The sequence below is a fragment of the Macrotis lagotis genome, chromosome 7 (assembly GCF_037893015.1).
Source record: "Macrotis lagotis isolate mMagLag1 chromosome 7, bilby.v1.9.chrom.fasta, whole genome shotgun sequence".
Lineage (NCBI taxonomy): Eukaryota > Metazoa > Chordata > Mammalia > Peramelemorphia > Peramelidae > Macrotis > Macrotis lagotis.
In genome coordinates, this window is record NC_133664.1 from 100,486,226 (window position 1) to 100,513,660 (window position 27,435).

Below are 27,435 nucleotides of genomic sequence, written 5' to 3' on the forward strand. Positions count from 1 at the left end.
TACCTACCCTACTGCATCAGACAGATCTGAGAGTAGAAGACAAAATGGTAGATTCATCCTGTAAAACTGTCTTGATAATATGTATAATTTTATTATTCTACTATCTACATATTTATCAATTTTAAATTTATTATCAATCAATTAATGAAATATTTTTTTCTGATTCAAATGTTTTTATATATGGTATAATAGAATTATAGATTTACCTAGCTAAAAGATATCAGACATATGCAGGGACCATATTGATGAGACACATAGTGATTTTCAATAGAGGTAACAGAATTAAGATATGTTATCTACTAAAGTTAAACTTCAATTATTATCCCCATTCTTTTTAGAAGAAACTAAGTCTAAAGAAATTTAGTGATTTGATTAAGATTTCCCAGCTAATAACTATTAGAATTGGGATTCAAAAATAAGGCCTACAGATTTCAAATCTATTGCTAGATCACTCAGATAATTATCTCCTAATACCATTTCAGTATATAACAGAGTACCTTGCACATTGCAAGAATTTAGCAAATGTTTGTTGATCAAAATTTATACATAATAACGATTGATAAATGCTCTTCTGTGCTGTCATCAAATTGGTTGGTGTTTGTATCAATATACATATTTTGCTTGACAACAAAAATTTCCAGCTTTTGAGAAAGAAAACTGCCTTATGCTTTTTAACTCTTTATGATGTGTACTTATGATTAATCTGATAAATATTTGTTAAGGTAAATATGCATTTTAAATACCTTTGTAATTTAAAAAAGTCATTGCTAACCTTACTCAATATGAACCTCAATGAGGAATTTACAATATTATTTATAATTTTCACCATAAAAATTCACAATGAAAATCAATTATCCCTCATAGAGAGCAAGAATTATTGAGTACTTACTCTTATATGTGTTAAACATGTGATAGATCCTAAGGATAAAGACAAAAAATTACATGTAAAAATTTTTGTCCCAAGAAGACAATGGGATAGATACATAAATACATAGATAGATACATAGATATATAGATACATAAATACATACATGGATAGATATAGATATATATCTATATATATTTGCATACAATTTTTCAGCTTGGTTTAAAAATGAATTTAGCTTTTGAGGTTGAATATTTGTATGTGTATGTACATGTATAAGTATGTATTTACAAACATATGTGTGTATATTAATATAAATGCAAATTAATTTTAAAAGACTGACAAGTATTAAAAAATAAGAAAAGTCCTCTTGGAGAAGATGGAACTTGATGCAAGTCTATAAAAGGACTTATGCAGTCCAAGAAGGTGGTGGGGATGGGGGAGGGGGAGACGGGAGATAATCCAGATGCATAAGAAACGATACAAAATAACATGTACAGGATAAGAGATATTATAAATAGAGTAATTAGACCTATTTGATTAATACATAATATGACTTAGAATAATGAAAAGTAAGGTTGAAAATATAGATTGAAGTCAAATGATGAAGGACTTTAAAATGAAGAAATTCAGAGCATTATGGTCACACTAATTAATGCTTTAGAATGTCATTGGTAAGAATCTAGGTATCTTGGTTATATTTATACTTATTTCAATAACTTTGGGTGTAAAACCTTTCTAAATTGTTATTTTAGGATATAACTTATTTTTGACATTATGATCATTTTTTTATTGAAGCTTCTTGTCATAAGTAATATAGATAATGAAATGACATCTTAAGGCACATTCCCTGTCTTGATACTTTTGGATAAGGTGAAAAAAAAGGAAAAAAGATGTACCAAACAAGTCGTTCTTACAATAATGTCTTCTCTATTATATTTGCTTCATTGAAGTCTGACCTAATTAAATTTGCCTTATTTAGGTTGAACCAAGAAAGAACCAATGCAGGTGAGACTAATAAATTTCCTGCCATTCTTAGTTAATAGCAGAGGGCTCAAGTGCTCTTGGTTCACAAAAGCAATTAAACATGTTCATACCTAGAAAGCAAGAAACCAGAAAAACAAACAAACTCCCCTAAGATCTCAAAAGCTGAATTCATTTTAAAATGAAGCTGAAATATTACATTTAATTTTTCTGAAATCCTTGTTGGATACCTACATGAAATATATTGTAAACAGTGAAAACTCTGCTTTCCAAAACTCTTAACAACAACAAAATCTTGTAACTATGATGTCATAGTTATTGAGCATTCTAGATGAAGAACTATCTTTGCTAAGGATAAGTTCCTACTTAGAGAATTGCCTGGGTCACTGAAAGTTAAGTAACTTGAAAAACAGCCAGTATGTCAAAGGTGGGACTTGAATCCAAAACTTCCGTCTCGACCATAAAAATAGCTCTTTATCCACGGACTACCTCTCTGTTCATTTTCCATGCTGTATATCTTAGAGCATGAGTAGGGAAAAAAGGTAACTAATTAAATTTATGTGTGATTTGATAATTACAAGAGACTTTGTCTCCCAAGAATTTTGTGAAATGTGAACTGTCAAGTTGTTTTCAGAGTTGGTCCCTTATGCCTACAGAGTGCAATCATTTTAACTTTAATTTATTTTTTATTTAAAATTTTTTTCCAAAATTAACTATTTCATTTTTAAAGTAGAGATTATTGAGTCAATTCCCTCTTTCTTAATGAGTCATGTTCATCATTGAAAATTTTAGTAATAATGAGTTGATGTTGTAGCTCTAACTATAGCCAGAGATTCAAAAATAGATAGATGATAGATAGATAGATAGATAGATAGATAGATAGATAGATAGATAGATAGATAGATAACATGGAACCCAGAGTTGTATGGACAGGAACCAACACAACTGGAATGAGCTGAGGGAGTAAATCCTGATTCCAGTTTATATTCTGGTCATTTTCTTCCTCCTTTTGAAGTTAGGTGTCTTAAACTGCACAAGAAGGCAGGCTTTCTGCACATTTAATTAGTGAGTCAGTGGTAATAATAATCTCATGAGCAGTTTTCCCATTGCCTAGAAGATGACAATCTTCACTAGTATATATAACATTTTTTGACATGTCATTTTGAACTCAATCTACATCATTAACAAAATGGACCACATTATTTTCAACTTGCACATGTCTTCTATCTTAATTTTATTGACTGTGTGATGAATGTACAAAGGAGAAGTATCTTTTCCCTAGCTCAAGGGCCTATGTGATATTGTTCTGTCATAGAAGATGATGTTACTATAGCATGTCACCAAGTGTATATTTTCTTAAGGTTTAAATTCAAACATAATTCTAGGTATAAGCAACATTTAAAACTATGACTTAGAACAATGTTGCTCTTGTTGATAAATGTACCTTTTCATGAAAGTTGTTCAGGAAACAAATTTCATGAGGTAAAGAATATCTTAATTATATAGAGATAGAATCAGTAAGATAATAATACTGGAGGACAACCAATACATACTATGGGAACGACATAAAGACTAACAAACTGCCTTCTGTGGGGGTTGGGGGAGGGATGCAAGATTGGGGGGAATTGTCAAATTCAAAATAAATAAAACATTTCTAAAATAAAAAAAGCTATAATAAAAAAACATTATTATATATATTATTAGGCTGTACTAAATAAGTGACTAAACACTGAATAACTGTACTACCTTAAGGATGGACACCAATAGAATGTAATTATTCGTTTTTAAAAAGGATGAAAAAAGAAGAGAGGAAAAATATACAGACATATTAGATTTTCTATAAAGGGTAGTTTTGTGACACTCATGATAACAGAAGACTTAATGAATTTTTTAATTACCAAAAGACTTTATTTTCTCTTAGCTTGCCACATTAATATACATACAAGTACATGTCCTTATTCTTCTCATATCCTGGAGGAACTTGAGAAGCTAGGTGATTAGGCACAGAGAACACTACACTGGAGTGAGAAAGACTTGAGTTCAAACCCTTAAAAACTTAACCAGTCATGAGATCCTAGGTAAATCACTTTTTCCTTCATTTGTAAAATGAGTATAACAACAAGATCTAAAAATTATGGTTGCAGTGAGATTATAATGAGATAATTTTAAAATGTTTTGTATACCTTAAAGTATTATATAAATGCTAAATATTATTATCACTATTTGTCAATTTATCATGTAAAAATTTGGAAAACTTTACCACACACATGTATATGTATGTATGTACATGTATATATATTATGTGTGTATATGTATGTGTATATGTATATATAATAAAGAAAAACTGTTTATGGAATGAATTGTGCTAAAATTAATTCACTAAATGAACTATGATTTTTAAGACAGCCTTCTGATTTGTTTATTTGTTTCTCCCAGCTATATCAATGCTTATAAAAATTTATACCAGATACAAATTTGAGCTACATCTTAAAAGGTAATAGCTGGAAGCCATCTCAGAAAACATCTAGTCAAATCTGTAAAAGATAATTTTATAGATATTTATTATGAAGCTAGACTTTTAAAGTACTATGACTCAATTTGAAATTCTAGGCTATCTTTGTGAAATTACACAAAACTCAGCATCATTTGCTCATCAAAATATAAATGTCTTCAGTTCATATTAGAACCAAGTTAGAGGGGCAGCTAGGATAGAGCCTGTAGTCAAGCAAACCTGAGTTCAAATCCGACCTCAGACCCTTAATACTAGCTGTGAATTTGGGAAAGTCGCTTAAATCCCCATTTCCTTGTAAAAATTTTAAAAGGAGCCAAATTAGAGCCATCTTTTGACCTTCTGCATGAACATAGATCATGGAGAACACATGGTGGTGCAGATAATTTAAGCAGTTCCATTATATTGTATTATGGTCTTGCTGCTGTTTTCCATAAGTCAGATATTGCAAAGAATGCAAAAATTGTAACAGTAGATACATCAATATTCTAAACAATTTTCATGGATTAACTTATTGTACAAAGTATTGCATCATTATTCAAATAACTATGCTTTTCCTTCTAGGTTGTGTGAGTGGATGGAGGGGCTTCTTCATTCTTACTTGTTTTTGGACTGAAATTTATGGAAATAGGACTATATTTTCCTATTTTATTATCATATGATTATGTGCATTGATAATGTAATATATTTGTTAAGAAACCAAACTGAGAGGAAAACAGGGCTTCACAGGATTATATAATCCTGGGCCAATCACACTTTTCTCATTGTCCCCAGCAATCCTCTAAGAAAATTAGCTTAAATAATTTGTTCATTTTCATTATTAGAGGGAGTTTCTAATTGAAGGGTTCACTATACCAAGAAATAACAGTTTAAGACATAAACAGAAACAAAAAAAGTTGTTTGCATCAATGTTTATGAAATTCTTATTTCAACAAACTGACTGACTGAATGATACATAGATAGATTGATATATAGATAGACAGATAAATGGATAGATGATAGTTAAACAAGGAGACATCTCCTATGAAGACAGAGGTAACATATAAGGGTTTGTATTAAACCTTAAAGAAACAACACCACAGTTTAATGGTGTCCAATTTCCATTATCCAAGGCTATCTATAAATTTGTCATTTTAAGTCCATAAATCTATGACAGATTTATTTCTCAAAGGTTAACTCCATGTTCCTTAATTTACAGACAAGAAAACTGAGACCCAGGGAAAATTTGGAACTTTCCAGGAGAAATACAAGTATTACCAAAGGAGAATTTTCCCAGTCTTCAGATTTCAAGGTCAATATTATTTTGAATACCCTCCTTCTATACTATCCTCCTGAACACTTTTAGAAATTATACATAATATATACACATATATGTACATTTATGCATATATTTTATTATTGTCTGAATTTTCTATCTATTAATATTAATATGTTTTTAATATTAAAAATGAGCCAACACTTCTAAAAAGTTAAAAATGAGCTGCTTTTTATCAGTTTAGATCTCCAAAAAGAGGAGATTCTGGGGAAGTTAAAAAATAAAACTTATTTTGAAAATGGTCAACATTGAATGAAAGAAATCTATTGAGAAGTGAGTTGGATATGTTTGTTAAATATCTGGTCAAGGCTCAATTCTTGAAATATTCTAAGTGTGTTAACTGGCATAAAACCATCTAACCTAGAGAAGATTTTCAATATGTGCTTGCTCCAGACCAATTCATGGTTGTACATCCTTTATCTGCTAGTCATGAGAAGTCCAATGTTAAGAAAGCAACATTTCAGTTATTAGAATGGTTTTGTTCCTAGTTCAATTATTTATGCATACTTCCTTTGAAAGTTCAGAATACTTAGAAAATAAGCACAGTGTGAGATGCTGTAAATACTATAATTACAGGCATGTAAATGAATAAACACCAGCTATGAGTGCCTCTTAACAAAAATCCCTGTGGATGCCAACTTGATGGAGGAAACAGTGTCCCATGATACTTTTAAAATAGATCTTAATAAAATTGTATGAGTAAGACAAGTCAATATCTTAAAAGAAAAACATAGCTTAATCTCTCTGTTTTCCTCACACACTTGGTTAATTATCTTTCACAAACAGATACTATAGTATACTATAGTGTACTGTAGTCCTATAGATGTTAAATATGAATGTTTGGACTATTTTATAACATTCATTAAATATGAACAGCTCAATATTTCAATGATTGTATTCTTCATTATAGGTAAATCATGAATATTTATTATATGTTTGTGATTGCAAAATATTTAGATAGATTTTTAGAGGGAAGAATAATCTTGGAAACAACTTAAGAAAGTATTTCATTTCATGTAAAACAAATAGTAGTCTTTTCAATAGTTCCTCAGTCTTTGAGGATTTTGAAAAATAGCTTTGTAAATGACAAAGCTCTAAAACAGTCATCTGTCATATTCAGTGTTTCTTAATTTTATAGCTATAGAAGTCTTTGGGCAATATAATACAAAATATCTATAGACAAGTAAAAGTGTTTCACTATTATGTGACGAAAAAGTCATACTAATTCTGATATAAAGCTTTTAGTTAAATGAAACAGAAGCTTAAAAAAGTATTCACTTTTTACAGTACTCTATGAGAACCATTTTAAATGTAACTAAAGAAATAAAAATAAAATGAATTACTTAAGAAACATTTTTTAACATTCATTCTTTTTCATTCTAATACAAAATAAGGGACAATAATGAAATATAATAAATGATTTCTTTCCTCAAAATTATCTAAGGTCTTTTGTAAAATGTGTATGTATATTAAATCCTACCCAAAATATTCAAAGCAGCCCTTTTTTTGTAGTGGCAAAGAATTGGAAATTGAGGGATTCCTATCAATTGGGGAATAGTTAAACAAAATATGGTATATGAATATTATGTAATACTATTTTTCTTATAGAACAATGAATGGTCAGACTCTAGAGAAGCATGGAATGAATTACAGGATCTGATGCTGAGCAAAGATATGAACCAAGAGAACAATGTTCATATTAATAACAACATTATGAGATGTTCAACCGTGATGGATGCAGCTACTCTCAGCAGTTCAGAGAGCTAGGACAACTTTATTAGACCAGCTATGGACAATACTATCCCCATTCAGAGGAAGAAAAACAAAACAAAACAAAACAAAAAACCATCAGAATCTAATGAACGTTACATTCACTTTTAAAAATTTTTCTCCTATTTCTTTCCCTTAATCCTACTTTCTCACACCGAAAGATGACTAATCTGTAAACATGTTTAACATAAATATGTATGTTCAATTTTAGCCTAACTGTTCCCCACCTGAGAAGAAAGTGGTGGGAAGGGAGGGTGGAAGGACATTTTGTATCTTAAAACTATGCATATGCATATAGATGAATGTTGAAAAACTTTCATAACAAGTATTTGGAAAAATAAAATGTCAGCTAAAAAAATCCTAGAAATCATTAGAAACCTAATCCTAAAAACAACTAGATGTATTTACTACAATGTCAAATTAATTATAGTCATGCAAACATATAATAGTTCTCAAGTATTGAAAGGATTGACATATGGAGGAGAAAGTAGAAAGCTTTTGCTGCAGAGGACCAGAAAGTAGGTGTTTTGAGAAAAAGTTTCAATTCAAGACAAGAATTTTCTATTAATTAGTGATGCCCAATGGTGATTACTTTTTGGTTCTACTCAGTTCACTAAAACATCTATGTTCAGAGAACTGTACTCAATGTTCTCCATCACTTTGAATGTTCAGGTAAATGCTAAATGACTTTCTTTCAGGAATATTGATGAAGAAATTAATAGTATTGTAACAAATAACATCTTGAATCCTTTCCAAGTATAATATGTTAATAGTGATGATGTTGCATAATGGATGGTACAGACAATAAATGCTTTCATCAGTAAGGAAAAGGAAAATTAAACAATTCTAGTCCATATGTGCCATATAAACCTCATGGAGTGAGATTTGAAATGTTTATTGAAGAATAATCAAGACTTAAATTGGCAGAAAGAATAGTAGGTAGGGTTTACAGGCAAAGGAATAGTGGGTTGGGCTTAGAAGCAAAGAGAAAGTTTGAGGAGGGGAGTTGAGGAGGGGAAAATAGTTATCTTGTACTAGAAGCAATATTTTTAACTGCTCGTTGAATAAAAGAATAAATTATAGATTATAGGGTTTTTTTTTTAGGTTTTTGCAAGGCAAACAGGGTTAAGTGGCTTGCCCAAGGCCACACAGCTAGGTAATTATTAAGTGTCTGAGATAGGATTTGAACCCAGGTACTCCTGACTCCAGGGACCTTGCTTTATCCACTGCACCACCTAGCTGCCCTCCACTGTGCCACCTAGCTGCCCTCCACTGCACCACCTAGCTGCCTTATAGTTTGTTTAAAGAGATCAGTTGTGACTAGAGCATGAAGGTCTTAAATCTTAATGAAGTTAAGGAAATAATATTGGATAAAAGGGGAAACAATGAAGATTTCTGAGAAGAAGCTAGTCAATGAATGTAGTCATGTAATTTTAATGGAGTGTCAGTAAGCATCATATTGTCCATTTTTCCCACCACATTAGCTTTGTTGAGATTTTGGATAATTTTAAATCAATACTAGACAAAGTGGTCAATTTTTTTGCTAGATAGCTGATTATTTAAAAACAAACAAATATCTTCACTGACTTCAATCTCAGGTACTCTATATTTTATTTTCAAAAAGATAAATTATTTAAGTTTGCTACGCACATTTGAGCAAATCTTTGATTTGAGTTTGGCAATATTTATCCTGTCATACTGTGTGTCTTTCTGCCTGTCTTTATTACACACACACACACACACACACACACACACACACACACACACACAACCAAGTACTTGCTCATCTTTTTTGGTTAACAGAGGATTGTTTTTTTTTATTTTAGTTTTTTAGTTTTTGCAAGGCAATGGGGTTAAGTGGCTTGCCCAAGGCCACACAGCTAGGTAATTATTAAGTGTCTGAGGCTGCATTTGAACGCAGGTACTCCTGACTCCAGGGCCGGTGCTCTACCTGCTGCACCACCTAGCCGCCCCCAGAGGGTTGTTTATATATATACTACTAGAATTCCAAAAGGATGAATAGAATTAGTTCTCCTGAATTTATTTATATATCTATTTGAAAGATCATACTACTTATTTTTCTATATACTATAGATTGCAAAAAGTTAAAGAGTAAAGGAGAAAATGTAAACTCGACATTGTAAAGCTTTCTCATGAATCAGACCTTCCAAATAGACTCTGTCGTTTTGTTTTGAAATGAATTTCTAAAATGATAGTCACTTTCCTACTATAATAATCCTTTAATTTTTATTCAACAGAATAAAGTCAAAGCTTAAAAAACTTTAGTTTTGTATTACTTGATGCTTTGAATTCATTTCCATCATCAATACTTCATTTCTAAGGTTTGAAAATATAACAGTCAAGAAGGTTTTTTTTTTTTTCCTAATGAAATTTTTGCCTTTATTTAGAGTAAACAAGGTTAAAGGCAGCTAAGTGGCACAGTGAATAGAGCACTGACCTTGGAGTAAAGAGAAAGGAGACCTCAGACAATTGACTCTTACTAGTTGTGACCTTGGGCAAGTCAGTTTACCTTGACTGTCTTGAATCCAGGACCATCTCCAATTGTCCTGATTCATATCTGGTCACTCGACCCATATGACTCTGGAAGAGAAAGTGAGGCTGGTGACTTAGCCCAACACCCCCCTCACTCAAATCCAATTCATGTGCTTGTCGTGGCATCACCTCCCTGATGTCATGGTGGTCTTCATGAAAATGAAGGACAAACATTAGATTAAATAAAGTAGCACAATGGATATAGCACTAAACCTAGTCAAAAATCGCTGACTTCAAATCCACTCAGATACTTACTAAATAGGTTAGTCATTTAACCCCCTTTGCCTCAGAATCTTCAACTGTCAAATGAAATGGAAAAAGAAATGGCAAACCACTCCAGTGTCTTTGTTAAATGACATTCAAAAAAGGATCGCAAAGAATTGGACATAAATGAAATGACAAAACAACAAAGTCAAGTTGTAACTTGGTATTTGCAGCACAGTAGGTTAATGTTAAAAATGGTTTCTGCACTCTTGCATATTTTCAATTCCTCTTTGAAACATTCAAAATAACTATACAGAAACTATTAAAATACCCAAGCAATAAAAAAATGAAAGTGAAGTAAATAGTTTTAAAGAGTAATTTTAAAGAAAAAAATCAAAGGTGCAATTATGTGCCTTTCTGACTAATTTAAGAATTATAATCAATCATTGGCTATTAAGTTCTGATTTTATCTACATTCTTCATTAGAACACTAATTTCTACTTGGTTTTATATTTGTTACCTTGGAATAAGATACTTCATAAGCCAGTTTCCATTAAAAATTTTGTAAGCAATTTATCCCCAAGTATTCAATGGCTCATGGCTTTTCTCTGTCTCAGTCACAGATGAATTGTTGCCTTGCTAGATTTATAAAGTCAGTTAAAAGGACAGTCTTGGTTTACATTTCTAACCTTCTTATCTCTTATTCCTCTCTGTGTCCTCTCTTTTTAAAAAGATTAAAACAGAGGAAGATGAGCTCTTAAAGTTGCATATTTACTGCCTAACTTTAAATTTTACAATTTCTCTTCTGATCAATCTATGAAACAAAGAATTTTCCCCTACTCATGGGATTCTTTTCCAATAGATCACTAAATTGTGTGCTCTATGAATCCTGCAAATATGAATAAATTTGTTTGTTTTTTACATTAAAACACTTCGAGGTTGGCTCCAGCTTACCTCAATTTGTTCAGGAATGAATATAAAATTCTTTCAGAGAAGAAATTCTTAGAATTCTTTCCCTAGTACAACAAATTCTTAAGCAACAGAATTTTTAAAAAATTGAAATACAAATCAAAATTAGTATTTTAACAAAAGTAGTTTGACTACTGACTAAAAAATATTCACATTTGCAATATCAAAGAAATAAAAATGAAATAAAATTATAATTTGTCTCTAATGTTTACAAAATATTTGAAAGATAAATTTTTAGTTTAGGGTAAACTAAGTTTCAGTGATAAGGACAAAGATTAGAGTTTTTCAGCAAGAAAATAGGAAAAGTGGACAATTACAGTACCAAAGAGCTAAAAAGTAAAATCAATCATTAAGTCTTTACTTTCCTTGATTCTATTAAAAAAATAAAGCCTTAATATTTTGGGTCAGAGGACTACAAATTTGTAATATTACTGTATGAATAATTCCCAGTAGAGAAAAGCCCACCACTCATACAGCCTGATAATTCACTTGTAATTCAAAAATATAGAGAGTTGTCTGAAGAAAGGGGATTTTAAGAGACTTTAATGGTCACACAGCTAGTATGTGTAAGAAGAAGAACCTAAAAATATTTTTTATAGACTTTAAAGTCAGGTCTCTGTCTACTACTGCAAATTACTTCTTATCTTCTTTCCAAATTCACCCAAAGAAATCATATGTTGGATTTTTTTTTTAACTTAGCTTCAATAATTTTAAAAGGGAGAAAATAATAATAATACATGAATAGGAAATTTCTCATTGGATAAAATGAATGATCATGTCAATTAAAACACTGATTTCTGTGAATCATTGCTCCAAAACTTAATAGTTTAGGGACAGTTGGGTGGCACAGTGAATAGAGCATTGGCCCTGGAAGAAGAAGGACCTGAGTTAAAATTCAGATTCAAACACTTAATAATTACCTAGCTGTGTAACCTTAGGCAAGTCACTTAACCCCCTCACTTTCAAAAAACAAAACAAAAAACAAAAAGAAATTTATACACTTTATACACCTTGAAACAGATCCCCATTTTAAAAACAAATTATTTTGGCTTTTAATGATGGTTTTCCTAAGCTATTTCTTTAAGTTTTTAATTGGTTATGTCAATCTGATTGAGTATTTAATATTTGTTCTTGTCATAGAAAGTCATATCTAAAGAAATACATTATTATTCAGGTTAATGAAAGCATAGTGTTTCTATGTGCATATCTATTTACATACATACACATTAAATATATAATTTCACTCATTTTATGCAAATTGACTTTATTTCAAAATAGTAATTACACAGAAAAAATATAGATGATGTCATCATAAAATTACATGATTAAAAAATGGAAGACTGATAATGTACTAAAAATGAAAGAAAATTGATGAAAAGTCTAGAAGTTCCACTGGAATCCTCAAAATTTCAATAGGTTTCAAGTAGGATTTCTAATAGCATGTTGGATTTATGGCCTTTTGAGAATTATGGAATGATATAAACAAGTATCACACAGGATGGGCAGGAATTGATAGCCACTTCTTTGGAGGAAATATACATATAGGGCTAGAAGTTAAAAATGAATAGTTAGGACAATAGGTTAGGATAGGTGAGATGAGGAGAAAGAAGAGGAGGAAGATAAAAAGGAGAAGGAAGAGCAAAAGCAAAAGAACAGCAGCAGTAATAATAACAAGTAATATTGTTTTAAGGGATGGAAATGTTTTAAAATACAGTCTCCTTTCATTGTTTCAACATTATGAGAAGGTATGTACTATTATTTTTATCTCTATTTTAATAGACAGAAGGCTGAGTCAGATGAATGTTAAATGTCTTGCCCAGTGTCACAGATTTAGTAAGCACCTAATATTGCAGTTAAGTCAGGTCTTCCTGAATCCAGGTCTAGAACTCTATCCATTTATTTAAAGAGATTAAAGTTGAGGCAAGAGAATAGAAGATCTTTCATGCTGTGTTAAGAAGACTGAAACTCATTTAGGGAAGTAATAAGAAAATATTAAAGCTTTTTTAAGTAAAAGGGTAAAATAATAATATATTTTAATTCCATTAATAACTATAATGACTAATATATATTTATTTATACATTCATGGAATCTTATAAGAGGGAATAATATAATATCCCATGTCATGAGCCATATGAATGCTTCCAATAATTGGGATCTTGGCATTTCACAAGTTATTTCCTTCTATTTTTAAGATGACTGATTTTTAGAAAATTTTTCATTGAATTAAATCTCAAGATTAGAAATGTGCTCTAGGAAGATAATCATGATAGCATCATTGCAAGAGAGAAGGTGAAATGGAGATATTAAATCTAGTAAATGTATATATGATGAGTCTTTTTGCTTCCTCAAAAACTCTTGTCACAGAATGTAATTTTTTTACTCTCTATTATATGCTGACTCTACATTTTAAAAATTTATTATGACAAATCATAAAATCATCAAAGTCATTGAATCTAATTTCACTCTGAGCTAGAAAGGTGATTAGTTTTTAAAAACTATTTTTGAATTCAATAAAATTATGAATTTTTTCACGAATGACACATTTATTCATAAAAGTATATCCCCAAAACAATTTGAAAGCAAGATGAGTTAGAGGGAAAACAAAATAAGTTGTATTGAGAATCAATATAGTTGTATGATTAAAGCAGTAATTATCAAATATAGGCTATAATAATATGAATTTGGTGTTAAAGTCATGCTAGAATATATATATATATATATATATATATATATATATATATATAAAATTATTATTGTTGTAATTAGTTTTTTGTGAGTATGTTTGGGAAAAAGCATCAGTAATATATGATTAATTTTATTTGGGGATTTTAAATTCTATTTTATCAAATTAGCCCAACAGATATTTCAATAACTATTTTCACTATTATTTTCACTATCATTTTTAGTCCTTTTCATACATTTTGTGATCAAGTGTGAAAAATATCTAACACTTAATAAGTCTTATTACTTTCAATAAAATTAATTGGAAAAAGAATGAACATAGACTTGAAATATCTTACTTTATTTTTAGCAAAAGAAAGCTCGGCAACATAATTGATTTCCCATTCATATTGCCTATGGTTTGAAGAAAATAACTACAGATTACACTTACAATAGATTATGAAGTTTGTGCAATAGGGAAATTCAAATTTTATTTATTATGTTTGTATATAGTTTTCATATTTTCCTTCACCTTCATTAGCTATGAGACATACAAAAAATAATACTACTGACTGTTTCAAACTCATAGAAATAGAATAAAAGAAAGTTGCCTCTGAAGTATGGGTCTTAATTGCTTGAAAATAGAGGTGGTATGCCATATACATTAACTTTTCACTTGAGAAGTGTTTGAAGTATTGTTAAATTTAATTATTAATAATTTAATTCCTAATAGCAAAGAGATAGCACTGAAAAATGAAAACAGTAGCTGACAGAATTAAAAGGTCTGAATATTAATGTGAGTACTGTTGTAGTTCTGTGACCATGGATAAGTCACTAATAATTCTGAACATTAGTTCTCTAAAAGTCAAGTTGGAAATAATAAGGTTGATATTCTGAGGAATATGTGAGTTAAAACTATGTAGTTTGTGAAAAGTCCTTATTTTTTATTTAATAATCTACCACTATTAATAATGACTTATAGACTCTACTATTAGTCATGTTGCTCTGAAGTGATTTCCCAACATTCACATCAAGAATTACAAAAAAATCCTATAATTAATATGAATTTATATCTATATGAGTGATTAACTCCCAGATCAGTCTGACATAGAAAGAATTCCATCTGGTCTCACCTACTTCTCTCATTTTAGAAATAGAAAGGGTACAGAAGGGAGCAAAGAAAATACAGCCTCAGTCATCTGAAAATCTCCTCAAATTAGTTTTTTGTCATTGCTGTAATAAACTTAAAATAGAATCAGTATGTCTTTGTTTATTATGAAGAAACAAACCAAAAGCTAGAGCTAAATCCATGTTTAATGGTCCAAGGGGTGATCATCACCTTTTAACTGTTCATCTATCAAAGTTTTGACTCTGATGAATGCCTTCTATGAATCTGGTATTCCTCAATTCTGCATTTCTTTCTCTTTAAAAATATTTTAGTTTGACCAGTCTCAGAATACGTGTTATTTCAGTGACCTCTATGCCCTACTAATGTCTGTTCATATCTCATTCTGTTAGCTTTACCCACAAAATCTGGCAATTGCTTAGTCCTAGTTCTAAACAGGCAGAGGACCCAATGGCAATATGTGACAAAGCTCTTTGATTTTCCAGCTCCATTTAGCTAAACTAGAGGATTCCATATCAACCCATTAAGTCCCAAGTGTGATAAAAATGCATCATGTTTTATGAGCCACCCAATTTAGACTCTTCACCTGACTCCCAATTCCACGGCCAACTTAATAAAATACTTTTCTTCTTGGTGTGAAGCCCCACACCAACTTCCATAAATATCTTTGCCCCATATGTAGCATTGTAAATTTCTGTACTCTAGATAATGTTATTAACTGTCACTATTTTTATTGTATAGCACTTCAGACAAATGCAAAAATAAATTCAGGTTAATTCTATTTGAGAGGGCCCTTATCATAGTCTTTAAAACATTTTATCAAAAGCAATATGTTGCCGAAAGCATTCAGGAAGAAGGAGTGAAGAAATTCCTTACCTTATACTTTGGGAATTAGAACTTAATTTTAAGAAAAATCTAGATCATAAAAACCAATAGATCAGTGACTTTCAAAAGATATTTTAGAGATGATATAAGTAGTTCACCAGTGTCTTCCAAACATAAGCAAGTTTACTCTGTGATTCTTATTTATATGACAAAATCCACATTTATATTTTCCAATATAAATGACTAACTTACATAATTTAAAAAAAGTCAGAAACAAAAATAAATATATCTCAACAGGATTGTTTATTAAAATTAAATGCTAAAATAAAATCTTCAAATACATTGAATTCATTTTCAGTAGTTCTTCGAATTGAATGTATACAGTTCAACATATCATCTAAGTATGTATGGTGAGTAAATCAGTAAGAAGTCAGAGAAAAAGAGAGAAGTCACCTCATTTAGCATTTTATAATTCATAGCTAATGTGACATGCTCCCTGTTAAAAAATAACTTTGCTGCCATGGACTTGCTGATTACATACATTGATAATTTTGTGCCCAAGAATATCTTCCAAAATAAAACATTATTACTAATTAATCTTCTATCAATGATCATTCTTCAGATTGTGAAATTGATGTTAAGTTGGTTGAAGTAACATGCTTAAAGTGACCATTTCAATCAGAAATAGACATGAAGGGCCAGACAAGTGGCATTGATTTCTAGGTCTAGACCTATGGCTCCTTGAATCCCAAGACATTGTTCTTTATCTATACAATCTCGAAATTATTGCTTTCATATCTATCTATCTATCATCTATTTATTTGTTTGTTTAGGGGATTTGGGGGAATTTTTTGTAAGACATCAAAGTGGTCACGTTACAGCTTTAAGGTCTAATGGGTATGAGCAAACCTTCCAGTTAAAATAATATATTCATTCTATATTTATTGATGATAAAATATTTCCAAAGAAACCCACATTATTAGAGAAAAAGGTATCATCTCTTTATATATTACATAACATAAATCAGTTATATGAAACATTATCTTATCCCTGAGTATTAGCATAGTATAAGAAAGAGCACTTGATTGAGAATTAGGAGATTTGATATGTAAACCATTTTTTTCTCATTTGTGTGATCTGGATCAAGTTACTTCACCTCTCCTTTTAACTCTCTCATCATTATGATATAGGTTTAATTACTCTCTAAACTTCCTTCCCATTTTGTTTTTCTGACACTGAATCATCTATCATTTTTCATTTATTTCATGCATTTCATTTCACTCATTTATTCAGCAGGTACAAATGCATATATGTACACAGATATACATGCATCCTTCTATCCATGCATATATTGTTTGTTTGTATATAATACATATTATAAACAAACACACAAATAATTTATTAAGTCCTTTTCTGCATTACACAATTTTCTGGGTTCTGAAATTCAAAAGCAAATAGAAAAAGAAAATTATCTTGGGAGAAAGACTATACACAGATAAGAAAAAAAATATGCCTTAGGGGGCAATGGAGAGATTGGGAAAAGATTCACAAATTCATAAATGATATCCTATTTAATCTTAAAAGATTATTCGGGGAGGGAGGCTAAGGAAGCCTTGTAGACAGGATGATATTCTGTTCAGGAAATGTCTAAGGGAAATATGATGTATCTTCATTTACAAAAGAAAGCACATTGATATAATGAGCTTAATAAGTGTCACAAAAAACAATAATAGCATATAAAAATCTATTTAAGGAAAACAATGAAAATCTCTATCAGAAATAAAGACAATTGGGGCAGCTAGGTGGTGCAGTGGATAGAGAACTGGCCCTGGAGTCAGGAGTCCCTGAGTTCAAATCTGGCCTCGGACACTTAATAGTTAGCTAGCTGTGTGACCTTGGGCAAGCCACTTAACCTCATTTGTCTTGCAAAACTCTAAAAAAAAAAAGAAAGACAATTCTATAGAGAATCTGGATTCAAATTTAGCCTCTAATTCTTAAATAACCTGTGTGATCTTGGCCAGCCTTCCAGTATAGTGAACTCATCTTTAAAATGAAAGAATTAGGGGCAACTAGGTGGCACAGTGGATAGAGCACCTGCCCTGGAGTCAGGAGTACCTGAGTTCAAATCTGGCCTTACACACTTAATAATTACCTAATTGTGTGGACGTGGGCAAGTCACTTAACCCCACTGCCTTGCAAAAACTAAAAACTAAAAAATGAAAGTATTAGACAAGAGGGCCTAGGAGGTTCTCCTTCAGTTTTAATCCCAAGACTATGACTTGAAATGTTTTCAAATATAGTAATAAAATATAATCTTTACTATAGTATCATATCGATAATTTTTCACAGAGAATTTTAAGAAAATTATTGAATTCCAATCCTGGAAGCATAAGACCAAATGACCCATGGACCAGATATTTCCATCCTCTTCTAAATAAAGGGTTGAATAAATACCTGCTTCCACTTTCCATCATATGATTTAGAGAATGAAACAATCTTCTAATAATCCAGTTCATTACATATAAATAAAAGTAAAATTATTACATCTCACAATAGTTTTGTTTAGATTTTGCTTAGATTATGTGGGCTCAATGTATACATTTTATCAATGGATGAAGTAATTCTATGTTCGTATATGTGCATATATGCATATAAATATATATATATAACTGTAAATATATATAAATACATAGATTTATGTATATAAAAATAGTATATAAACACACAGACACATATTATGACTTACTAGAACAGCTACAAAAATTATCCTAAAATGAATATGGAAGGAGAAACTATGAGCAAGTATTTGATTAAAATGTGCTTATCAAAAACTTGACCAATGTGCACTTAACTATCCTCCATATTGTGGAGTCTTTTAAAATACCTCCCTCACTTTCATATCAAAAATTGAATGTTTAATTAATTGATGAAGTATGTTTATCATGAAATAATTCCATTAAAACATTTCCATCTCATTCATTTCCTTGGAAATATGGCAATATAAAATAACTTCATTATCATATAATGCTTGAGGATAATCACTTTAATGTAACACTTTTTTGAAATTTAGTTTTGCTCAATGCAATTTATGAGTTATACATTTTTCAACCATTCCCTGTAATGTGTTAGGAGGAACATATTTCTAAAGTCATAATAAAAGTCAGTAGAAAATTCTAATAAAATGTACAATTGCCTACATTATGCAGAATTTTAGTGTCACATCTAATATATAAAAAAGATTGTCAAGTCCTTCTTGAACCGAATTAAATTTTATGTAATATAGTATAGACACATACACAAACACCAATATACCTAGAGTAGTTCAGGATGTAAATATCTTGCAGTAGGTGACTCCTGGAAGTTATGGTATTATTCTCTATGATTCACAGTCCTTAATCACCACTCTAATGCAAAGGAAGAGGTGAAGCACCTTTGTAAACTTAAGAAAATATTGAATGCATTTAGGAATATTTCTCCATTGAAATACAGACATATTCTTAGCAGATCTTATGATCTAATTTTACCACTTTTCAAATGTAGAAACATTAAAGGAAATAATTTAACTGTTTGTATATATAAGAATATTTCAAACCCAAGGAAAATGTAAAATATGACCCTCAGGAGCTTTGCTGCATTTCTTCAACTCTCTCATACCATACAAAAATATGATATTCTGAGCAAGCAAATCCATAGTCAACCATATACATCTGTATTTCCAGATTTCCTACTATCAGGGGAAGTTTTAAAGTCTAGAGAACTATAAAATAAAATGAAAATAATCAGTTTTTTTGAGTTGTAATAATAAATTGCATAGAGAAAAGAAGCAAAAGATTATCTTAGCAAATTCATTTTTAAAAATTATGATAGTGAAGATGGTAGATAATACTATAATTTTAACTGTTAATAAAATAACCTGCCTTGTTTACAATGCACAAATAGCAGATTTTTTTAAGAATCAATAAACTAAAACTCTTGAACCTTCATGATTATATAAAAGAACAAAAATATATTGTAAAATCCTGAGAGCTCATTGGTGTGTGGTATTTACTCACTTACTGAATGGAAGGCACTGAATAGATATGTAATCACTAATATGAAAGTTTTTCATTCCTTATGTAGTATTTTTAAGTTTTAAAAATAGTATTAGCCATGAAATATGGATGAGAGAACAATTCTGTACTGAGTCTAAGCAAAAGGAAAAATTCCTCAGTGGTACATCTCTTCCATAAAAATGTGCATACATATAGAGCTAGCATAGTATAGTGGCTGGTCCAAAGGACTGAAGTTGATAAACTGCCTCTGCTGCTGATTAGGTATATGATCCCAATAGTAATGACATCTATTTGTCTCAAGTAACTCCCAAAGGCTTATTTATTAACTCAAAGATGGGTTGGAACATAAGTACTGTAACTTGTCTTGGCAGAGGGAGTTCCTATACAGAGAGTTATCAATTCAATTAAGAACACAGATCAATTATTTACTAAAAATTACTCACACTATTTTATATCATTATAGTGTATTCCTGCATAAAATACTAAAACATCAAAAACAGCAATATTTCAGCACACTATCTGAATTTAAATACAAAACATCCAAAGCATTCCAGGAAAGTGCTAAGTCACTGAGAGCATCTGCAGATATGTCACCTATAAGCTTCCATTTTACTATATATAAAAGACTTTAAATGATAGAAGCCAAAGCTAAAACCTGTGGAGTCTTCTTGAGATGTTATGAGAAATATTGTAACTGATATTCATATCTAACTGATTATAGATAGTTTAGATAGATTTCTAATGAAAATCAATGCACTCTTTTACAAAGAATAATATTCCCTTATTAATTAACATAATCATATTACTGAATTTAATATTGAGGCATTAAAAACTATATAATGATTCATTTTCCTTTTCTTATATTCATCGACTATTACATGTATATATTCCTTTCCATGTAATCTCAATCTTTTATCTCGTGTTTTTGACAACCATTTGCTCTTACAATTCTCATTTCTCGGAAAATACCAACATCCAATTCAAAGTACAGATGGCCTAGAAGAATCAGTATGGCACTTGACTTATTTCATTTAACAATGTAGTTCTGAAGTTTAAATTTCATCAACACATGTCTCTATTGTTAAAGCCTTCAACAAATGAGAAGCAATAAAACAAAACTCAGAACAGAGTGATTCAGCACTAAAGGGAAAATACTGAAATCATATATTATTTGTGACTTTATTCCATTAAGTCTGATAAGCCTATGAGTGAAATGGTTGCTGCAGAAGATATGACTATTATGATTAATATTTAAAATGAAAACATATTTGTATTTGAATAATAAAAAAAAACTTAGAGGCATACCCAAGTTATAGTCTTGGAATAACTTTACAAAACTACCTCAGAGGTAGGGAGAGGCATTCAAGCAAAATCTTTTGAAAATCAGTTGATATGTCTGCCCCCTAGGGGACTTCAGAGTTCTTAACTTTCAAATTTTATAAGCCAAAAATGCCTATAAATTCATCTTACAAGAACTATGGAAAGCTTCTTCTAGAGAAAAAATAATTACATATATGTATGTGCTTTATATATACCATACCTACATATATGTATATGTGTGTATGTATATGTATGTATATTCATTTCAAGAAAGTAAAAAATAAAAATGTGGAACTGATTTGAAACTGAAAACATGCCTGGCAGTCAAAGGAGAGAACTCTTTTATAAGACATGACTTGAAATCTTAAATAGTTTTGATATCACAGAACAAATAAAATAGTATGTGATAAAATTTCCAAATATATAAATATGAAAGGAAAAGAAAAAAACAGAAGTTTATAAAAATATTCAGCTATATGAAGTTATTGAGAGGAAATGACCATGTTCCTCTTTTTGTCTAAAGTGAGATGTCTTTCTCCTGGGTGGCAATGACTATAATGAGAACCAGGATTGCACATTTCTCTCTCTAATAAGTAAATAACAATTGTCCTGTATGGTCATCAGTCTGGAGTGAGTAAATAAGTACTGCCTGTTATCAACCAATTAATTCACCCAGAATAAAACACTACACTGTGTTTAAATGGTCTCTTTCAACAAGAAAGGATCATTACTGAGCTCAAGCTCAAGATGAATTTAGAACATTCATTTTCATATTAGCTTTTTACATTGTGTACTTTAATTTATACTTTGTAGAGGCACTATTTGATGATGAGAGATAGTTAGAAAAGAAGAGAAATGAACTAGATACAAGGTCACTATAAAACTAGTTCCCTTGAATACTTGAAATTTGCTAAAATGCATTGTTATCTACTTGAAATATTCTCAAACTTCCATAATAAAGTCTCTCTCTGTCTCTGTCTGTCTCTGTTTCTGTGGGCCTCTGTCTCTGCCACCCCCCCCCCAGAAATACATAGTAATCTACATCTATATAAAACACAGAGACTTTGAACAAATTGTACTGCAATAAATATTCACAAGTATTACATGTCATTACTTAAATTCTACTCCAGGGTTCTTCACAATTCAAAGTAATCTGGAAAATTGGCCATTATCAAAATAATATAATCAATATAGTCAGTAAAACTAGATTAAAGCAGCCTATTTTGAGAATTGATTAAAGTGACTTGGTAATGGTACAACTTCACTTTCAACTTCAAAAATGCAGACTTTGAAATAATGTCCAAATTCTTTAACTAAAATCTATAAAATTAAAAGCCTTTACCTATATTCACACAATCTATGAATGTATGGGAAAGAGAAGTGAATACATAGATCCAATATCAGTTTATATAATTTACCACTAAAATGAGAAAAAAATCTTAATAATAGACCTGGACTTAGTAAAGTATATTCAAAATTTTATTAATTATGGGAAAAATAATACTGAGAGTTAAAAGTTACTCTACTAAATTTAGTGACATATAACTAGGAGAAAAATCAAGTCATAAACTAGAAAAACTTTCAGATAGTTTCATATTTTATCTGAAACAAATAGCTAAACATTCTTACATATTATATTCCAAAGAGATTGGGACCATAATACTGTGCTGGTTTAACTATCATAATTGGAAAGTAGATACAGAATAAAAGTATTAAACTTAGATTTTTTCCATGTTACTTTTTGTCTTCTGATGACCTCTCCTGGTTGAGTTGTTCATTATCCTTGATTCAAGTAGTTAACCATATTTTATTCTACATTCAATGTGCTAAATCTCAAGGGCACATGGTACATAGATTTAAACAGAATTTTGGAAGTGTAAATGTGCAGAACAAGAGTGAATTATTAGCATTGTCTTCTGGGAATTGTTTTATTTTTCATATTGACTTCTGAAAAAATATGCCCTTTTAGAAGTGACACCTTTAATTAAACTGAAAAAGACTGTATTTATCAAGTCATTGTATATGAACTATAGCAAATAAAAGTAACAGAGACAGATATAATATGTAAGTACACAGGCTTTCTTGTTGAATCAAAAATAAATAACACTTTGATATGTGAGTAAATTAATGAATGACTAAATGTAAAATCCAAAGTATTTTTCTCATAATAATATTTTATCTTATACTTAAGTGACCTCAAATAATAAGCAAAATAGATGTCAAGGAGACCAAAATGTTAATTTCATTCCATTATTGACTTAGGAAAATAGTTTCCTATAACTGATGGATATAGAGAACTATATCCAAAAGTCTGTGAAAACTTAATGAGTTTCACACAAGATAGAAAACTGATTTGGAATATAGCAATGATGAACTTATATTTAGAAAAATCCCACAATGTATTCTAAAATGTTCTCTGATGAATGCCAAAATATTAAACAATGTAAACATTTTACCTTCTAAATCACATTAGTTCAGTATTCTAATTGTTATTTCAACACAGAAACTGACTCAGGGAATAACATATGTTCATAATATCAATATAATTCTGACAATCTGTTATAAAGTAGAGATGTCATTGAATTTTAAAGTTCTGTTTTTTTATGAAAACTTTAGAAAACTTCTTCTCAACTGAAGCAATAAAATTGGTATCTTAGAAACTACCCTAAATATTGTACATTATCCCTGTACCATAACCAAGTAGAAAAAGCGCAATTATAGTTTTAACAAAAGGCTATTATAGTCTTTGTCAATCAAAAAAGAGAATGAATTTACTCAAAATATGATGTTAATATAGATTCTTCTTGGGGTGCTTATCAATTAAGAAAAATCAAAATTGATAACCAGTGTATAAACTTACACAAACTTTATAAAACATTATTGTAATATTTAGTTGCACATTGCAAACTTGCCTGCATTTAATGCAGAAGATTTATTAACATATCTGTATGGTAAATAGAACAAACTAAATCAACTTTCTTTTTCCAAATTGAAAATACTTTCTTTTTCTGATTCCAAATATCTGGTCAGACTCTATAAGTTTACTTATAAACATTTAAATATTTGCTGCTTATAAATTTCCCAAGATCCCCTTAAGCCTAGAACCTTGACCCATGCAACCAAATGACTGGAGCATGAACTCTTCCTGAAACAAAAGGAGAGTCAGTGCCTCTTCTTTTTCGGTGCATTATGCTCTAGCAAAGCAATGCAGAACTTGAGTTGGTGTGTTCCATTTTATTCCAGCGTAATGAAAAAGATGAACAGTCTACTTTGGTTGGCTAATGTAGAGGCATGCCCAGAATGACATTTACTTGAAAGCCTTTCTAAGAAACTCGTGCAATATAATATTATAGATCTTATATTTAAAAAACTACCCTTGCCCTGAGTTCCATGACTGTGATGCATTAGCTTCAAACTGTACAAAGTTACACCATTTCTAGCTACTGTGTTTAGTTTCACTATCTTCAGTTTTAGCAAGGAAATACCAAAGGGACATCACGTTTTCTTTAGAAGAAAACAGAAGTAAAAGATGTCCTGGGCAATCTAAATTGCACTCTACAAACTTGTGTTCTGGCCCTATCAGACTAAATCCTTAGTAAAAATGTAAACTCCTAAATACCAACTTGCTTTGGCTTTCACTTTTCTTTACTCGGGCTATCAAAGCCAATTTCAGTAAGCCATTGATGTATTAAAAAAAAAAAAACAAGGAAGAGGAGGAAGAACTTCCAAGCAGCTGTCTTCTAAACTAGCACCACTAGGACCAAGCAGGTGCAGTGAATTATCTCTCTAATGCCAGAACCAACTTTCCAGTAACATCACCACAGTCAAAAACCACTTCCCCTTCCAAAGCTGGAGCGCTAGGTTTTGGAGTTTCTCTGCTGCAGTGACTGCAAGTGCGTGACAGCAGAGACACATACACAAATCAAGGGAAAAGAACGGCAGACGCACTCTGGAGTTGATACACAGGGTGGAATAACATCAATGCGACACCGAAATCCTTCAGGTTAATAAAACCACCGGGAAAGAAACAGCGGGGCTACTTACGGGAAGTAGAAGAAGCTGTCCAGGCTCTGCAGCTAATACTGCTCAAAATCCAAAGGAAAAGAGCTGCCCCGCAGCCGGTTCGCGAGACCATAACCATCCTTCTCCTCCCGGTTCCTTCTACCACCAGTGCTCACTGCAGAATTGCCGTGACAAAGGTCCGTCCACTTCGCTGTCTGTCTGTCTTGCTCTTGTAGGAAGGTGCGTTGCTTCCAGATAAAGGAAGAATCCAAGTCCCTTCCCCTTCGTTTCCCCGCTTCTTCTCCAGTCTCTAGTCCTCTCGGGCTCGGAGCAGTAGAGTGAGTCCTCTCTCCCTCAGTGATGGGTATTTGCCTCTTTCGCAACAAGCCGGTGTAATGTCATGAGGAAGGGATTTGCCAAAAGAAGGAGGGGGTGGGGGAAACCCAACAAACACCCCACTCCCTCCTCCCAAAAAGACCACAGAAGGAAGTGGGGAGAAGAAAAAGAGGATGCAAAAGGGGGAAAAAAAGAGGGAAGAGAGGGATAGTGGTGCCGCTGCCTCTGCTGCTTCTACCACTGCAGGAGAGCGCTTCTCTCTCCACTGAGCAGCGCGACCAAGAAAGATTTCAAATAGCCCCTCAGCTCAGAGATAGATAGATATATATATATGTGTGTGTGTGTGTGTGTGTATGCATATATATGTGATATATGTAGTGCTCTAGCCACGTACACACAGCTAAACACACACGCTCTCTCCCTCCGGCAGGCAGACACTCCCGCTTCAGCTCTCCCCTTCCCCAGGATTCCTCATTCTCCCCCAGCAGTGGGAGCAGCAGCAGCAGCTAGAGGAGGAGGATGAAGAGGAAACACTGCCGCCGTCAGCAGCAGCAGCAGTAGCAGCAGCAAGCACAGGCTCCTTGCAACCCCAAGCTAGGGGAGGAGGAGGGGGTGGGGTGGGAAACCCTCCCTTCTCTCTGCCTCTCCTATCTCCTCCCCGACTCCTCCTCCTCTTCCTCCTCCTTACTGTACCCCTCCGATTGTCAGGACCCTACTCCCCTCCCTTTGCCTCGCTTTGAAGCAAAAAAAATCAGAGGAGAATGAAGCGGAAGGGCCCGAGTCCTTAGGCTTGAGGCTGGGGGAAGGATAAGGAAGCTGGCTTCTCCAATAAGCCTTTGGAAAGCTGAGCTGTCCGTGGTTCTGAAGTTGGGAGATTCGCTTGGTAATCTTTTTTGTTGCACCCCCTATGCTGAATGCTCCCACCCGGCTTCGAAAAAGGCGACTCACCCCCACCCCCACCCCTACCCCAGATGACTTCTGTTTTTCTTCTCTCCTCCCCTTCAAATAGAGATGGTACAGGCTCCCAGAGCTCCAACCTCCCGGGAACCACAATCAGGCGTCCGACAGGCAGGCAGGTCTTCCGAGTGGTCCTAACACAGTACTGAACATCCCAACTGGAGGAGCTAGGACTGCAGAAGCAGCTAATGCAGATGTTTTCAATATGTAATTAATTCATACTCACACACACATATGCAAACATATTAAGCACACACTAAAGTCTAGAAAACTGTATTGAGGTAAATGTGCCCACAGATAGACACAAACACAACCCTGCCATAAATAAATTCACTAAACACGCACACACGTTTTTACTCCCCAGAAAGATATCTAGATGGAAGATCTGACTTACAGCAATCTCTGTGGAATGCAAAAAGACCTAGTTTTTGCCCTGTACATTTAATTAAATTAAATCATAAATCAAATATTACCACCATTCATTCCCAAGTCCATACCTGGCTACCAGTAGCAAACCCTCCATGGAGACTTTCTCTCATGAAATTTAGTATTTGTATGTAATTTTTGATCTAGATTTTTTTCATATCAAACAAGTCAATACACTTATTTTTTACTGAACAAGAGAAGAGATTTTGCTCCTACAAATATCTATCTATAAATGTTTGGGAGGCCTAAGTGGGGAAACTACACAGTTTAATATTTTCAATTGTTTAACTTTCACTTTTAAAGAAACTTAATTTTTTTTATGGAGATTCTGCTAAGACTTGAAAAATACTTTTAGCATGGAAACGTGTGATTTGTTGGTGCTTATGTTAAGGGTTGATGACATCTTAAATTTAATGTATAATTAATAAAATATTAATAAGTCTATTGCTCCAGTCTTTATTTAGGCATTTTTAAAAAAACTGATTTGAAGGGATGTTTGATAAGTGATAATTTTAGATTATATTGGGAATTGACTAAGAAAAATAGCAAAGCTGCATCTT

At 31.8% G+C, this 27,435-nt stretch overlaps 1 protein-coding gene and 1 long non-coding RNA gene across 2 annotated transcripts in view; one reads left to right on the forward strand and one right to left on the reverse strand.

The window, feature by feature from the left end:
• The window catches only part of CNTNAP2 (contactin associated protein 2), a 2,968,630-nt gene extending 2,942,577 nt beyond the window's left edge, over nucleotides 1-26,053 (reverse strand). The window contains exon 1 of the mRNA XM_074193472.1: nucleotides 25,199-26,053. Within this exon, the coding sequence (XP_074049573.1) occupies nucleotides 25,199-25,295 (97 nt within the window). The 5' untranslated portion in view covers nucleotides 25,296-26,053. The remainder of the gene's footprint in view (nucleotides 1-25,198) is intronic.
• Nucleotides 2,236-7,689, forward strand: LOC141492800 (uncharacterized). The gene is made up of 3 exons (XR_012470048.1): nucleotides 2,236-2,391; nucleotides 5,557-5,649; nucleotides 7,282-7,689. It is a non-coding gene; the product is annotated as an uncharacterized LOC141492800 (long non-coding RNA).
• Nucleotides 26,054-27,435: the final 1,382 nt, after the last annotated feature.